Source organism: Pocillopora damicornis, chromosome 2 (genome assembly GCF_964200805.1).
Source record: "Pocillopora damicornis chromosome 2, jaPocDami1.2, whole genome shotgun sequence".
Classification (NCBI taxonomy): Eukaryota; Metazoa; Cnidaria; class Anthozoa; order Scleractinia; family Pocilloporidae; genus Pocillopora; species Pocillopora damicornis.
In genome coordinates, this window is record NC_142671.1 from 24,605,317 (window position 1) to 24,621,880 (window position 16,564).

General features: G+C 35.1%; 2 protein-coding genes across 7 annotated transcripts in view; one reads left to right on the plus strand and one right to left on the minus strand.

The window, feature by feature from the left end:
- Positions 1-329: 329 nt before the first annotated feature.
- Positions 330-5,649, minus strand: LOC113669665 (BCL2/adenovirus E1B 19 kDa protein-interacting protein 3). Its single transcript, XM_027185736.2, has 7 exons — positions 5,445-5,649; positions 5,200-5,335; positions 4,990-5,050; positions 4,244-4,323; positions 3,699-3,782; positions 3,028-3,105; positions 330-2,517 (listed from the first exon to the last, which is right to left on the minus strand). Exons 1-7 carry the CDS (start codon positions 5,494-5,496, stop codon positions 2,475-2,477), a joined length of 534 nt encoding a protein of 177 aa, XP_027041537.1. The 5' UTR covers positions 5,497-5,649; the 3' UTR covers positions 330-2,474.
- A 211-nt stretch (positions 5,650-5,860) lies between these two features.
- The window catches only part of LOC113669680 (uncharacterized), a 56,742-nt gene continuing 46,038 nt past the window's right edge, over positions 5,861-16,564 (plus strand). For 5 of the 6 annotated variants that reach the window (XM_089195229.1, XM_089195231.1, XM_089195232.1 and 2 more), the window contains exons 1-14: positions 6,205-7,263; positions 8,367-8,564; positions 9,400-9,519; positions 10,910-11,047; positions 11,601-11,663; positions 12,855-12,989; positions 13,098-13,190; positions 14,223-14,351; positions 14,665-14,745; positions 15,254-15,313; positions 15,489-15,548; positions 15,680-15,748; positions 16,140-16,214; positions 16,355-16,423. In XM_089195229.1, coding sequence (XP_089051355.1) covers positions 6,553-7,263; positions 8,367-8,564; positions 9,400-9,519; positions 10,910-11,047; positions 11,601-11,663; positions 12,855-12,989; positions 13,098-13,190; positions 14,223-14,351; positions 14,665-14,745; positions 15,254-15,313; positions 15,489-15,548; positions 15,680-15,748; positions 16,140-16,214; positions 16,355-16,423 — 2,001 coding nt within the window. In that variant the 5' untranslated portion in view covers positions 6,205-6,552. Of the gene's footprint in view, positions 6,045-6,204; positions 7,264-8,366; positions 8,565-9,399; positions 9,520-10,909; positions 11,048-11,600; positions 11,664-12,854; positions 12,990-13,097; positions 13,191-14,222; positions 14,352-14,664; positions 14,746-15,253; positions 15,314-15,488; positions 15,549-15,679; positions 15,749-16,139; positions 16,215-16,354; positions 16,424-16,564 lie in introns of those variants that run through there. The other variant, XM_089195230.1, reaches the window with a different exon arrangement.

Genomic DNA, 16,564 nt, shown 5'->3' on the forward strand with positions numbered 1-16,564 from the left:
ATGTAAACTTTACATCCTACTTGGCTAGTTTTCTCTCGAAGTTTCCCTTTACAGTACTAGGATTGAAATGTATTTTCAGGCTAGAATAACATGATGGATATAGAATCAGACCTGATCTACTTGACACTCAAGTCTATTTAAAGAGATAACCCCAACCCCCACCTCTATCAACCCCCTTCTGAATAAACCAGGTGATAGCTGAAATTTGATTTTTAAAAACTTGGCACTTTCTAAGACTAAATAGTCTCCATGCTTATAAAGGACTGAATAACTTGCCTGTATTATCTATGTCTACTGAGTCAAAAATACCTACAAGAAACATCACACCATTTTGACAAAACACTCCATATTTATTGTGTAAGAGTCACATAAAGCCTAGTCAAGTGCCAATTTACGTGATTCTCTAGGGACAAGAAAGAGATTACCACTGAAAGTATTTCACCCAAGAATTAATAAGATGAAAGATCAAAAGCTGTTATCTAACAAGAAAGGACACTCTAACTAACAGAATTCAAGAAAGCACACTCCAACTAACAGAATTCAATCCAGAGAACCACCTAGTATGAGTAAAATGAACTGTGTTACATTGTAACTTAACTGTCTTGCAGGTTCATACAAAGTGTGATCCAAATCGAAATAACAGAATATTTTCCTTTCACAACTTATGGAGCATGATCCAAATGAAAATAATACATTCTCATAACTATAAAGGACTTTCAAGAGATTCTTTGATAGTTTACACCTGCATGACCAGTATTTGTTTAAATATAACTTAAGGCTAAATTTTTTCCAAAGGGTTATGCCCATTAATTAATATATAAAACCCTCAGAATATAGAAGAGATGAAATTAAAACACCCTCTAAAAACTTCTAGTGCATAATTGCTAAAATATGTTTCATCACCCAAATATATTACATGCTGATGCAGCAAGAAGCCTTGTTACAGCTGTAAAGTTGTGAATTTCTATCTTTTTCAGAAGGGTAAATTTCCAACCCAAAAAATAGATGAGGTGACAGAAATGACTTAAACAAAATAACTTACTATTCTGTTTTAAAAGTCATGACCAATAATAACATTATTTTAAAAAATTGTTAGCACTTGCAAAAGTTTAAACTGCTACTAAGTGCAAATTTGGAAGTTAACAATTTTATTACATAACTTTAGTCCTACAAGTAACAAATAAATTATAACCCATTTGCTAACTCACACACAAACCTGCAATGAAAGACACCCACAACAAATTAATGACGTGTATTTCAAAGTAATAATGGCATGTGAACCCATTCATGTCTACACATGATGTCACTACCAACAGTGCTTAACACTTCTCCAGTCTAATGCTGTCATTAGCTGACATATCTTATTGAAGCAGTCATTCACACAGTTTCTATGACTGAAACAGACCCCCACTAAGCCCTGAACTTGACACACAGTTACACATGCAGACAAATCTATTTTCAACTGACTTTTTCTGATCTATACCGCGCTAAGCACATTCCACTCTTACTAGCTAATCACAAGAAATTGATCAATACCAAGTAATCATAAAAATGAGTGATTGCATCATTAAAATCAGTAGAAGAATTTCTCATTGTTTAGTATTAGTTGGCAATGAGTGGCACAAGTATTATACTTACACCAGAAAAACATGCCTCTGTTAGCATTCTACAAGTTACTTGGTACCTAATCATGTAAAATCTACAAGCTCACACTCTTCATGAATCAAATGTTTGACCAATCCCAATCAAAGTTAAAAAATTCCCATGATATCGGTGGTTTGGAAATTACTATCAGTTAATGAAAAAAAAAAAATCTTGTGCATCTATTTGTAGTTGATGATCATCAGTTATCATTGATTACATTAAAATATTCAGTGCTTTGCTTCTATTGATTTTTCTGTTGATAGGAAATCATTACCTGGTATATATATATATTTAATGAAACTATTTCTAACATCCAAAGTTAAACATATAATTACAAAAATTAAAATTTAGATCAAGGACAACAATCATCAAATTATAGCCTCTCCCTAAATTTGATTACTTGAACATTTGATGAAGAGCACTAACTCCATTGGAAACAACAAAACTTTTCATGGAGCAAACTAACTCTCAAGGTAGATAGAATATCATATCAGAAAACCACTTTCACTTAAACTGATGTTGATAGATTGTCAATAACTATTACCCACACATATTGGCTACCTGACCCTTAAGTTGTTGCTATCACTAAGAAACAATGACACCAAAATTTCCAGCTGTCCACATTACAAAGTGTTGCATTTAAGTCAGCCAAATAATTATGGCTACAGCAAGGGCTAGAGAACAGAACAGATTCAAACCCACAGAGGTGGTGAGAATGCATCTGAGAAGCAAACTACAATGACTATAAATTTGAATTAAGTAATGCCACACTGTTGCAAGCTTAAGATCCCAACCATGTTACATTCTTGCAGAAATAATAGGATGCTTCATCATAAGGCATCTACTTGAACCATACGCCGTCCCACATAAACTCTGAAAAATAAAACATGCCGAAAAAATCAAGCAAAGTTTTTGCTTTATATTTGTTCATTTTTCCACAATTGTTTACTTATAGTGATTAAGATCATAAAGCCCCTGGTAGATAGTATTAAACTTCACTGTGAGGTGCGGAGAGTGGGGAGTGCATGAGCTTCATTAAGAGTAGAAACAGGGAGGGAGGGCATCTGGAGTTATCACTTGGGCATACTTTATGGAGGGCTTAAGGAGCCTTGCCCCCCAAGGTGGTCCAAAGGTGTGCTCTCCCTGGAAATTTGGAAATTCTTTAGTTATAGAAATGGAATTTCCTTAATTTTAAGAAAAACTAGGAAGCCTCATCTGCCAAAAAGTTACTATTATTTTACATACAAAAATCTCCAACATAATTGATATGATGTATTTTAATAGCAAAGGCAAAGTACGCAAATTCAAACATGCACTCTTGAAGGGCTCAGATCTTTTCTCAACAACTTTGTTCTAACCTTAATATCCTTAACATAACCTTACCCAATTCCAAATGCAATCAGATGAGATAATAAAACAGCAGGTACAACAACATAGAAATTAATGTTCATTAATTCTGCGCTGTGGAAAGAAAACATAACACTAGAAATATTTTATCTTAATTAATCAATTCATTATAAACAAATTTCATATTGATTTGTCATCCACTACCAAGCAGAGTCTGTCAAGAAATATACAATATTATTCAAAAGAACAACTTGGTTTAACAATGTACATACTTACTGCCTTAAAAAGTAATGTACAGTCTGTCACTATAGTAGAAAAATATTTGATCCCCCAATAAATTATAAGGGGGAATAGGAATAGCTAGGAATTTCGTCGAATTTCGTCGATAGGTGTTTGCATTACTTTTGCACAATACTGTAGTCTCTTCTGTTATTGCATGAGAAGCCACTGCATTTTTGTATTTTATCTAAATGAATAACCACACCCATTTTTCTAGGTCTATAGTTAAGTTAGCATGTATATATTAACTAACGCATGGTTAGAGGCCAAAAAAGCATTTTTTACTCTGTCTTCCTAGATTTTCCCCTCTTACAAAAAGCCAATTCTTGACTACCATAACAATTTTCTCTAAAAACAGCAGCTGATGACAGAGGTACTTAATGTGGCTCAGCCATATTTTCTGAATTAAAAGTCAAATGGTTTGTTACCTTCTCATGACTTTAGTGCCTCTGATACTCAATTTTGCCCTACGTGGCTTCGATTTACATCTGGGATGTTGCATCTTCCATTCCCTTATTTGATCAAACAAACCAACAGATTATGCAGGCATAACACAGACACAGGGACAGTCAGAAATGAATCCTACGTACCATGGAAACTCACCAATTTGGGTATCACTTATTCCTAAAGTTTTTTTATCATCAGCTTTGTATGTGATTGTTTAAAGAGTTCACAAGTGTTATAATAGAATTGGTCCATGCTTTTCGCAGTGCACATATTGAGGTATGACACACTGGAAGTTTGATGAGCACTCAAGAAGCAAGAATTGCACTTTCCCACTTATCAAGTAACTCTTGTGCTTCTCTCAAACCCTCAAAACTTCTTCCATTCATTTATGCCTCAACAAAGCACATTAAGTTTGAACTAATTCCTCAGTTTTTATCTTCCTGACTGTCAAAGTTTCCAAAGAACCAGTTACCACTCCTCATATGGATTGTGAATTCAATCTCTGATTATACTAACAGACACCTACTTCTGTGGTTGCACTTCAATTCTGCTTGACCACTCCCAAATCCAATCTGTGTTTTGCTCTTGTGGAAGGATTGGATCACCCTAAGATCAATTAACATGAATATGTTTTTTACTGGCTGTTAAACTGTTAGTATAACATCAGTTCAAGGATTTATATGTGATTCGTCCTTCAATAAAGATCGAGGCTTAGAAAAAAAGTGATCATCATAAAAACAGTAATATCTAACACCTCTCTAGATAGCACAATCTTATTAGTCTATATGGGTTCAATTGCTTTATGGCCTCGTAATACAAAAAAGGTTTTTTGACGAAGCTTCTATTTCATTACAATGCGGAAAATCTGACGGTATTTGTCAAAAATGCCTTACATACTGTGTCAAAATTATATCTTATTTCGTCCAAAGTGATTTTTCTCCTGTAAATCCAAATAATGAGTGACATCGCGTTTAGAATTTTAAACACAGGTACATGTTTATGTGACACGAACGTGAGGAATGGTACAGACCTCTCATGTGAATCTTTATCGCGACTACATTGCTAAGGTCCAAAATAATCATAGCGATTGAAACCAAATTCACCCCCGTTTAGTAATACCACTTTAAACGTCTTAAATAAACTCAGTCAATCTTTCCCTAGAATAAAAAGTGGTTTTGTAACGATGATCGCAAGCTCAAAATCAATATGTGAATGAGCTGAAGATCAGTAATATCGTGCAAACATGCAGGAGACGACGACAATTCCACGTACCGTCCGTAGGTTCCCTTGAGGACATTGCTCCCTTGGTGAACCAGACGGGCTTTTTTCGCCACTAAAAAAGTTAAGTAAAAAAATAACAGTTATCATAACCTTGCCTAAGGCAAACATGCTTAAGGTTAACAACCTCTACGTCAAACGAACTATGTGCCGATGAGATGATGCCCATCTCTCTGTAAAAAGTAGAACATTCAGATCCTGCACCTTGAGCTTTGTTTCGACAATTGTTCCTGTACCGCTTCAGCAAGAAGATCTTCCATCGCCCCATCTTCCGAAATAACTGGAGAATGCTGAGCTCCATTGCCATTTCTAAACGAGCCATCGAGCTTTACCCAAGAGCCTTTAAAATATAGACAGTCAAGATTAGGAACGCCGACATATGATGTCGATGTTATGACGCAGTCCTAACTTGCGTTCGTTAAAACGCATTATACGTTGAGAATCCTTACCATTCAAAGACTCAGTGGAGCTATGACTGCCACCATTGACATTATTTGCCATAGTTTTTAACTCATAGAATAAACCTGTATATGCAACAACAAATACGACCGAAAAAGCCACAGGAATCTTCCCCAAGACGACCTTAAACTCTGCCTTTGTTTTGATGGCTAACCTGAAACTGTTCGGTCTATATTTACATTCTCTTTGATTAGCCAATGAAAAGGCCCATTTATTGTCACATGACTAAAGCCGGCGCAACAGCAATCGGAAGTAGATTTCCCTGGGTACGTCATGTATGGGAAATTATTATATGTGAAGTATAGGACATAATATACATGATATGTTCAGAGAAATGCGCGCGCCATGATTGGTCAGAACGAGTTCTGTATATTTCCATAAAGCACGCACCTTACGTCACATGAGCGCACTGTTGAGATATAATGCACGTAGCCTACGTCATCGGTACGAACGCGCTCAATTCACGATACATTTTATAAAAGAAATAAGAATACTTGTTCCTCGAGCATTGTTGAGTTATATAAGCACTTAGGAATTTTTGGGAACTCTTTGGTATCTTGAAAAGTTTGGTGAAATTCCGTTGTTAATCAGTATCCTTTTCTAATGAAGTTACTTAGAACTTAACGAAGAGTAGTAGAGATCGAAAATGATGACGGTTCATGTAGGAGGTGAGATGGCAATTTCACAGGATTTTCACGGGAGGGATGAGAGGATTTCGCGTTCCCATGTAATAGCACCCCCCACCCCTTCACCCCCTCTTCTCCATCAAGCGTCACGAAAGTTACTATGCATTGAAGTAGTGAATTCATCCATTAATGCTACATGCCATCTACAAGCATTTTATTTTCCTTAAAGTGTGAATATTTGCACCCCAATCGAAGTGCAGGCAGATTTGGATACCATTTTCGCCGTAAGTCTAAGCTAGTGAACGCTAAACTGTATGTTTACTTGTTGTCATGCAAGGACGAAGCACAAAGACGTGAACTCAGTCCACAAGAATGTGTTTAAACACTCTTAAGTAAAATTCTTTGATGGTGTGCGAAGAGACCGAAACGGTAACTCCAGATTCCCAGGGGAAAGCATTTCTGCAAACTGAAAATGAATAAAAGTCAATCGTGGAAGGATATTGCACCTGAAGGTGAGAAAGTGGCTGATCTAGGGCGAACAAGTTCGCAGCCACCGCATACACCACAAGCCACGACAAATGAGCACAGTTTTGCTGCGGTAAATTCATCTTCAAAGTCAAGCATGGATGAAATGCGACGAAGGATTGTTCAACTTAACAAGGAATTGGAACAAGAGAGAACCCTTGTAAAAAATCTGAGAAGAGACAAGGTATTGGAGGTCAGACAAGCACGAGACGAAGAACAGCGAAAAGCGATCGCCATGCAAACCGAATTAAGGTCGAAACTTCACAAAGAAAAGGTAAATGAGCTAACGGCTTTGAAAGAACAAGTTCGTAAAGAAAAAGAGAAGGAAATATTGCTGATAATAAGACAAAAGGATGAGATTTTAAGAACTGCTCAACAAGCTTGGGCAAAGGAGAAAGACGAACTTAAATCGAAGATTCGTAATGAACTTCGTGGCGAAACGCGGGAAGACAGCAAACGTGAATTTGAAAAGGAACGCTGTAGAATGGAGCAGGAAATTGCAGATCTCTATCGACAGAAACGTGACTTGGAAGAAACACTTAAGCTTGTTCAGGATGCTGATAAAAGAAAAATAGAAGATATTCGAAGAATACACCACGAACATGAAGCAGAACTAGATAAATTCAAGAGAAATTCATGGCAAGAGAGCAGACAGCAGGTAAGTTATTGCCAAAGTTCAATTTATATTTATAATTGCCTCCCTTTAAATTTATATTGTGAGATTTCCGGGCTTGAATTCTTTGTTTTGCTGAATGATGCCGACACTTAAGACATCAATGACCCCCATATTTTGGATTGTGAGTTCCGCTTGTAACTGTTTCGTTAACTAGACTAAAAGGATAATGTTCCGCTTGACATCGTTTGTTTACACGTGAAAATAATTCAAGCTTGTGTCCCGTTGCTGTTTTATCCAGCTTGGAGTTTATTTGAGGAAGTGATTTTTAATTGCTTGTATGATATATTGTGAGTATAAATTATTCAAATCCTGTTTTTAAAATAGACAAAGATAAGGTGTTTTAAATTTATTTGAATTTTGAGCTAATTCAAACACACCTGACAGGAATTAAGTAAAAACTATTAACTGAGTCGCTATCTTCATTTCTTCAAAGGTTAGAGATTTTTTTGATATTTTTTCCCAACAAATAATTTTCCATCATGTCATGAATTCAAATACATGAAACTGTGTTACACGCATTTTGAAGGAGAGCAGAGAAGTGTTCGATTTCAAAACAGATATCACTTTACATGTACATTTCATGGATGCTGTTATCCAGTTTTGTTTTGTTTTGATTTTCCTTTTAATTTTAGACATAGGGTAAAGTCTTTTGATTATTTCATAAATAGTAAGTAAGTATTGTGTTTTTGTATCAATGGTAAATATACCAAGAAAAAAACTAAACTTCAAGAAAGAAAATGGGAGTGTTCCATTTCTGAGCACTTTTGATATGGTTTTGTATGGGCATATCAAGGGTATAAATTCATGGTAAGTGTCATTGATTAGTCCAGGAGCTATGAATAACCGGTTGCATGAATGGGTAAATAGCCATATAATCTTAGCTTGCTATTCACACATTGCTTCCACTCAAAGAGCTCAAACATGAGTCATCATCATGCTAAAACAACATACATATAAATTTGTTATAGTGTAAGGTTAGCTGGAATGGACTGACACTGCACCCCAGATGAGACATTGACTCATCAGAACTTGGACAACCAAATATCCAAGAAGTAATCTGACATCAGATATTAACTATCTTGCAGATGGCAGAAATTCGTCAGTTGCTTAACATAATTGAACAACTTGAAAAGAAGCTTGGATTAGAAGCTGGGCATTCCATGAGACTTAGACTGGAAAAGGACAACTTAAATGACTTGTTAAAAAAATCCACAACATTTGATACTTGGGACAGAATGATGTCAAGTGGGAAAAGTGAGCAGGCAACCCCTCCAGGAACTCCTGTATGTATCTCTTGTTCCTTTACTTTTTCCTTTTTCCTTTTTATGTTTTTGAAGGCTATTTATTTATTGGCCCCAAACCCATTAACTAGTTTTTGTTCAAGAAATGATTAAATTTCTCTGAAAATGGATCTAACAGGTACAGCTGGAACATTTGACCCTTGTCTCTAGATTAACAACTTACACAGCATGCAGTTTTGTGTCATGAAATATAAGTGTTAACAATCAAAATTTTGTATGATAAAAAAATCTGGGCACAAGTTAGTTATTTACAACAAGCCTGTCCTTCAATATACTCAAGAATCATTAAGCAAGCTTCATCAAATTTCTATGTTTGTCAGTGAATTTTACATTTATCTTTGTCTTGAAAGTTTTAAAAGACAGACATGGTTCAGTTATTTTTACCTGACTTGGAATGCGTGACTCCTGTGCATTAATTTTACCAATGAGTGAAATTGAGGGAGGTTTTCCTGCAGTCTGGACAGTGTCATTGATTAAATTCATATATAAATAAAACATGAACTTTAGAGAATTGTTTGTTCAAGAAAGGAAACCACAAAATTTCATCATTAATTCATTTTAATATATGCAAACAAAAAGCATTTGCTTGGAGTTATCTGGAGTGACTGTAAATGTTATCTGACGATATTTATAATCGTGGTAACAGAAGTCTTAAAAAATGGTACAGAATATCCTAGATTTTTTTAATTAGAACACTCTGTTGTTTGTCAAAAAAATATCAAATGTGTATAGCTGAAGTCTTTCTATTGACTCACAAATTGAAATGTTAATGTTAACTTGCATGCTCACCCTACACCACTTATAACTTTATCCTTAGGATTCTAAAGGCAGCAGTCAAGAATTTAGAATGCTGCAAAGAAAGAATGTGGAACTTAGTTCTTTGGTTCGCAAATTGGATGAAAAAAATCAACAACTGGCTACTAGAAATGCTGAATTGGTAAGTTTTAAACACCAGTCAAATTATGACTTGTCATGTGTGAACAACCTGCTTCTAGATCTGTCAACATCTATTCTTTCTAGATTCTGAACTTTTCCTCCATAGAAAAATGGTTCACTATGCTAATTAAATAGTATATAGTAAATCTGAAGAAATTATTGTAAGTTAGTGGGTACACATACATTTGTTAGCTTCTTCATGTTATGAAAACATTAACAAAACAGTGCAAGAATTATAATAAGGTTTGATAAAGAGTAAGACATAAATTGACTTTCTGTAGTTACAAGATTGACTCACATCAATGTTATAAAATATTGTTATCCCAAGGAAATTTCTTACTATAGAATATAATTTATTTGGTTACATTCTATTTATTTTTGCAATAGAGGTATTAGGATTCATGTTACAAATACATGTAATTCTTGGGATTATGATTTTTTTAGGAATGTATCAAAGGAAATAATAACATTACTGTGTAATAAGATGCTCTGACATGAAGAGATCAGCCAATTATGGTTGAAATCCAAACCATTTTTGAGTTAATTTTTGAGATCTTCTTGAATTCACATAGTGTGCCACAAGAGAGGCTAGATATGATTGACTTTGTCTAAATTTGCAAATGATGTGTGGTGTCCTTCTTGGAAACAAATCAAGATCTATAGCTAACAATATGCTTGATGCCAAATACTATCAAATAATATTTGATATTAAAAGGATTAAATGTTATGCCAAACTTAATTTTCAGAATAGGGTTCCTGATAGAACAGAGTAAAAACTATCCAGAAATTTTCCTTCCGTTCTTTTAGTGTAGTATTTAATTGACTATGACTTAACAAAATGAAGGGCTTGTCCAAGGTGGTGCTCTCACTGTATTTTCCAAAGGAGCCATTAGCATTCAGCTGGTATTTATCTGGCAACTACAAATATAAAACCACTGAACCAAACTACTAAAGCCAAATTATCTTTTTATACCCTCCTCCTCCTCCTCCTCCTCCTCCTCCTCCTCCTCCTCCTCCTCCTCCTCCTCCTCCTCCTCCTCCCCCCCCCCCCCCCCCAATCAACCGATGCAGTACCACAGTTTCTTTGTATCCTTACAACTTCTATTACAATTAACATGATCACCTAGAACTCACTGATCCAAATGCTGGAAGCAAGCATTTAATCATTAATTGCTTAATTGTGTGAGATAACATGATCAGCTAATTTTGGTTTGATGACCTCAGTAACAGAACTGCTTGGCACAGTTAAGTTTCTCACACAAGATGTCAAGAATCTCTTGATATTAGTAAGATTTACAAACAGTTGTCAAAAGGTAATTAAATATTTTCTCAATGAAGGTACAGTAGTCTTCTAATCTTCTTATCACTGCTTAATATCTGTACGTTGTTAGCTGGCTGAGTTGGAGAAACTTGAAAAGGACAATCGAGAAAAAAACAGAAAGCTTGAAAGGAAGAATACAGATTTAGCACAAACAAACAAGAGGCTTGAAAGTCGGAACAAACTGTTACTTGATGAAGTTAACTCTTGGGTAAGTTGTTTATATCAAGAGTGAAATACAGTCTATGTTCCATTTGCTCAGTTGAAAGTTGAATCAATTAAGTTCAAATATATGTGACATAAATTCACTTTTACTTATCAAAATAATAGTCTATTAACTCCTCAGAACTGATTTTTAATTGTCCCTTCTAGCTGCTACACATTTCTTTGTAAATTAGTTGTTAGAATTTGGTGTTAGAACAAGTTAAAAATTTCTACCTGACAAGTTTGAGTATTCTCATTACCTGTCTATTGATAGTGTAAGGATATTTTAAGGAGAAGTTTCATGTTAGTCACTTGTGGGAGTTAAAAGAAAGCATACTTAGTGACAAGTTCAGTGGTAATTTAAGGAATCATTGACAGAATTAGTATCATTTATGCTGCATTGTTGTGGTGAGTAGAGAAGTATAACCAAGTTCTAATGGGTCACTATTTATAGTCTCGAAAGTTTGTATACTTTAGCAATATATTATTTTTTATGACGCTTTAATTGTGTCATTTGACTTGAAAACCTGATTCTTTCCTTATTCATTATCATGCCACAGAAAAAGACTTTAACCAAAAAGAAGGAGAATACTGTAAAACGAAGGGGACCTGCAAATAAAGAGGTAAATGAGGCTTTAATGTGCATGCATTACTTATACACACTGCAGTCACTGTGGTACTATGTTTCCAGTATATAAATAACTTTTAGTCTGAGATATACATGTAGACATTTTAACCATGTGAAAGTTAAACATTATGCATTTATAAAATTGGTAATGGAAACTGGCATCTACATTAGACAACTGTGCATAATACTATGGCAAAAATGAAAATGTTAAAACATCATTTGCATGTTCTCAGAGATGTGGGATGAGTGTGGCAAAGGGCTCATACGTAACACATGATTAAGGCCAAGATTATTACTTGATGTGTGAATTTTGCCTGACCCATGAATATTTTTTTTCATTTACATTTCCCTGAAACCTTGTATGAAAGTAGCAAGATTTGAAGTTTTTCCTTTTATAAGCAGGATGCTTGAAGTTTGGGAACTTTTAACGCATTTAAAGCAAATTCAGTTTTTGCATTGTGTAGTGCTAACAGAGTTGACAGTATTACCCACTTGTAATTACATGTACCAATGACTCGACAAGAGCAAGAAGCTGACAAAGCAGCAAAATGAGTGCGCATGCTAGTAACACATGATAAGTGATATGTATGCAGAGGAATGGGAACAGCAACATAGTGTTACTGTAACACTATAAGGCAAATGGCAGCATGTTTAAAAATTCCCTTGATTGTTTGTTTTCATTTTGCGGGGAGAAGCTTAAACCTAAACAGATAAGGTTGCCGTTTTCAAGAGAGTTTCCGAGGAACCTCCTCCATCACATATCTCACTCATCAAAAAAAGATCTTGCAGTGACAGGTGCAAATTTAGCAACTTAAGTAGAACATCCATAACATGGCTATAAAGTTTGCGGCACCTGTTATCCCTTTAGCGCTTCTTGACGTCTTGCCTCTTTATTGGGCAAAACCCCTAGAGAAAAAAATTTCTTTTCTTGGCAGAAAAACCAGCATCAGTTTGTTTGCAGAGGAAGAATAGTAGCCCCGAACAATCAAATGGCTCAAATAGCAGAGCATGCAGCGTACTCATTTTGCTGCTGTGTGTAAGCAGCCCATATGCATCTTGCATAACAAACAGTTTCATTCAGGAAAAATAAGATCTAACTTGAGTTTACTTTTTAATGGATGAAAACAACTTGTGCAGATAGAGGTACATTTGATTCAATGATTACAATTGGTATTTCCATCAAAAGGATGAGCTTGGTGAGTTAAAGGCCCAAGTAAGAGAGCAGACAAGAACTATTGCAGACCTGAAGCAAAGCATGATGGAAAAAGACCGAAGGATTGAGCTCCTAAGAGGCAGAAAGAAAAAAAGCAAGCAGCAACCAGTAAGTCTATCATAAGAAATCAAACAGGTTGTACACATTAAGCTGTTAGGTTTATGAAACTTCAGGTAAAATGGTGACCATTGCACTCAACAAGTCAATTCTTTTCAGGTTAGCCTCATGTCACAACCCACAGATCTTTTCCCAGTGGCTGATGACGATGCCTTATCAGTTCATTCTGACTTTAGTGAAGCTTCAGAAATGGTTAGTGCAGTGTTGTGCAGAGATAGTTTTTTTTTTCCTGAATTAAATGTCTCCCTGTACTTGTCATTTTCTGTAACTTGTTATCCATAATTATTTTTCTCGCATTTGTTTTTATTGTATTGTTGACAAATTTAATGAGGCAATGTAAATATTATTCCTACTGGGCAATAAGGTGTGAAATGATAATATAACATTGTGTGATTTACATAAAAATAACTGTTGGACAGAACTCAAACGTTTTAATGTATTGATAGCAGACCAAGGTAATGCATGTGTGCTATTATCATTTTGATAATTGTGTTTTTTACAACTTAATTCCTCAAGTATCTGTGTGCTGGTTCAGGGTTGAATACCTGTCAAGAAAACAATTTTCTAGCACAAGACAAAACATTCCTTTGTCTCTAAAACATATCTGCAAAGTCGAACCTAACCAATATATGTAATTATGTTATTACTTGTACTTGTAATAAGGTGCTCTGTAAAAATAATTTATTTTGAAAATATCATGCAAAAGAGAATCTTAAAATATTAGTTGAGTTATGGTTATTTTCCACATTCTGTGCCTATAACACCTACACACATGCTCACACATGTAAGACATAATTATCTACATTTGTTTCTTGTCAATCCATCCAATGAATTCAATGCAATTCCATTTGATTTTGTTGCAGCTGTTAAGACATTGTAAGTGAGTTTCACAGCACCAAAAAAAATTTATAGACGAGTAGCTCTCTTAATTTTGTTTTGATTGTAGATCATTTGAAATATTATGCAATTATACAATTTTTATCAATCCTAAAACCTTCATATGGATCAGAAAACTGCATCATATGGCTCAAATCATACCCATATTTAAGCTATGAACTTAAAGGGCTTTGTTTGGTATAAACCTTTCTCAGTTCAATACCATTATGCAACTTGTACTTTTTATTGAAGTAAGTGATCTTGAGGTGGCATTTTTTTCCTGAGTTCCTAGTTAACTGCTTTTAAATACAAAATAAAATGATTAATATTTTTCTCAATTGTTTTCAGTCATCTAGTGAAGATGTTGACAGCAAAAGAATAAAAAAGCTTGCAAAAGAGCTTTTAGCTTTAGAGCGAGCTTATGCCCTTCTCCAAGCTCAAGTAAGCAGTGCAGTGGATGTTGAAAGGGATGAGATGGTATGTTCATTTGGTTCAGGTATCACATTTTACACTTTTTTAAGTATGGCTCCTCATTATAATAGAACAATTAATGTTTCAAAGTCTCTTATTTTTTTGAGAACTTCCCTTTTTTTGCATGATTGTAAAACTTATAAGCTATACTTGGCTTTGAAGCCCTTCTGCAATACGCCATAATCTTAGTAGTGAAGTAAATTTAAAACTCTGTGGCTGTAATTATCATAACCAGACAGATCCCAAAGATATGTTTAACATTATCAATATTTAAGATTTCAAGTATCTCCTACCAAAACAGTGTTCGTTTTTTATACAGGCAAAACAGCAGCTCCAGTCAGACTTGCTTGAAAGTCAAACAAGAATTCATGAACTTGAGAGAATGATAGACAGTGGACAGGTGAAGTACCATGCTTTCTGATTGTGATAGGTGTATAATGGAGTGCTGTTGCTCGACCTTAAACTCAGTTTTGTGTGAAGACACTAGTGACATGTCCGTTGGAGATCAGGGCCAGGTTGTTTTAAGCTGAAGATAACCCAGTGTTCGTGTGAAATTTGATTTCCGATCTGAGAGTTTTAAAAAAATTTTTTAGTTCAATTTTTTTGTCAACAATTTGATTTTTGGATGCTCTAAAAAGAATAGAGAAAATTACCCGGAAAAAGACTCTTGAATAGAGAAATAAAGTAACCTGGATTAAAATTTGACCCTGGCTTAGCGCTAATCGACCTTCGAACAACTGGGCCCACGTTGTTGCTGCATAACAACTTTTTTAACAGGTAGCAGATTACGTTGTATGACAATAGTAATGATAGTTATCATTTTTAATGTAACAGCAAGGCTTTATATAATCAAGGGTAGTAGTTACATAGATTTTGTCACATTCACCTACACTAGAATTTGTTTATAGGGTTCTGGATTACAAGAAATATCCAATCTTCAAGAAGATAACAAGGCTTTGTATCAAAAGGTATCGTTAGTCAACTTTACATTAGTATTTTTGTGGTACCTGGATTTATTTTGCTGTTGTTGATATAAATGTTCTTGACTAGCCGACATCACGCGACATGTACGATCTTTCGACAAATTAAACAATATTTCTATTGAACACATTCCTGACTTAGTTCTTTTGTCCTATGTTATAGCTGGTGGCAGCAGAACAAGCCCGAGATAAGGCACAAAGTGAGCTGGATAAATACTCCGAGGTAATTAAAAGGACGTTAATTACAGCCTCAATTCAGCTCTCGTGTTTGTCTTTAATCTCAGTGTTATTGCATATATATTGTTTTGTTATTTCCAAGACTTAGAATGTGCTAAATACTTTGTGTATATCCAGGACATGCGAGAGTTACAGGATCAAAGAGATCTGCTGGAATTCGAACTGGAAGAAATGTCGCAGTTATCTGTAAGATTTTAAATATGTATATTACTAAACTAAGAAGTGCTTCTTAAATGAAACGAGAGTCAGAGAGACCTAAGCTTTGTGCTAGAATTTGCTTGCTAATGGCGATGCTGAATATTTTTTCTTCTCGGGGTGTCATCCTGGTTTTCTGATCATTTCTTAAGTTTAAGAAAACTTGAAAGATAGGAAGCAAATATAAGAAATGCACTCTGTTACAAAAAACTTGCCTTGGTGTTGTTTTTACAATGTTTCGGTGGCGATTGGCTAAAATTACAGAAAGAAAGAAGAGTTTTGTGGTATGATAAGTGGAGGTTTTTGGGACGAAACGTCTGTAAAAATGACTGTGCAGGAAGAGAGACTTTAGGTATGATTTACCACTCTAACAACTTTTTAGACTGCAGGGTCAGAGGACTGGGATTCAAGAAAATCCAGAAATGGCCTTGAGTCATTTTCATCGCCAAGAATGCTGGTCAGTCACTTTGGACATCTTCATGTTCATCTAACAGCGTAGTGTTCCCATACTCAGTTACAAAATTTGCATTCGGCTATAAATTTAGAGAGTTTGTTATTGTTTTCTGTCACTTACTGATATGATTTTCCTTGACGTAGAGTAATGATGCTGCTGTTCTTACGTTGGAGGACATTAAAGCCCTTCTTGAGGAACTGGGATCGGAAAAGGTATATTCGAGCCAAAGAATTACGGTTAGATCGCAGAACGGCTAGATCGCTCCATCAAATAAGTGACTTCGCTCCCAACATAACTTACTTCGCTCCATGTAGAAAACTAAGGTAAAGGTAGCAAAACTAAGGTATCTAAAT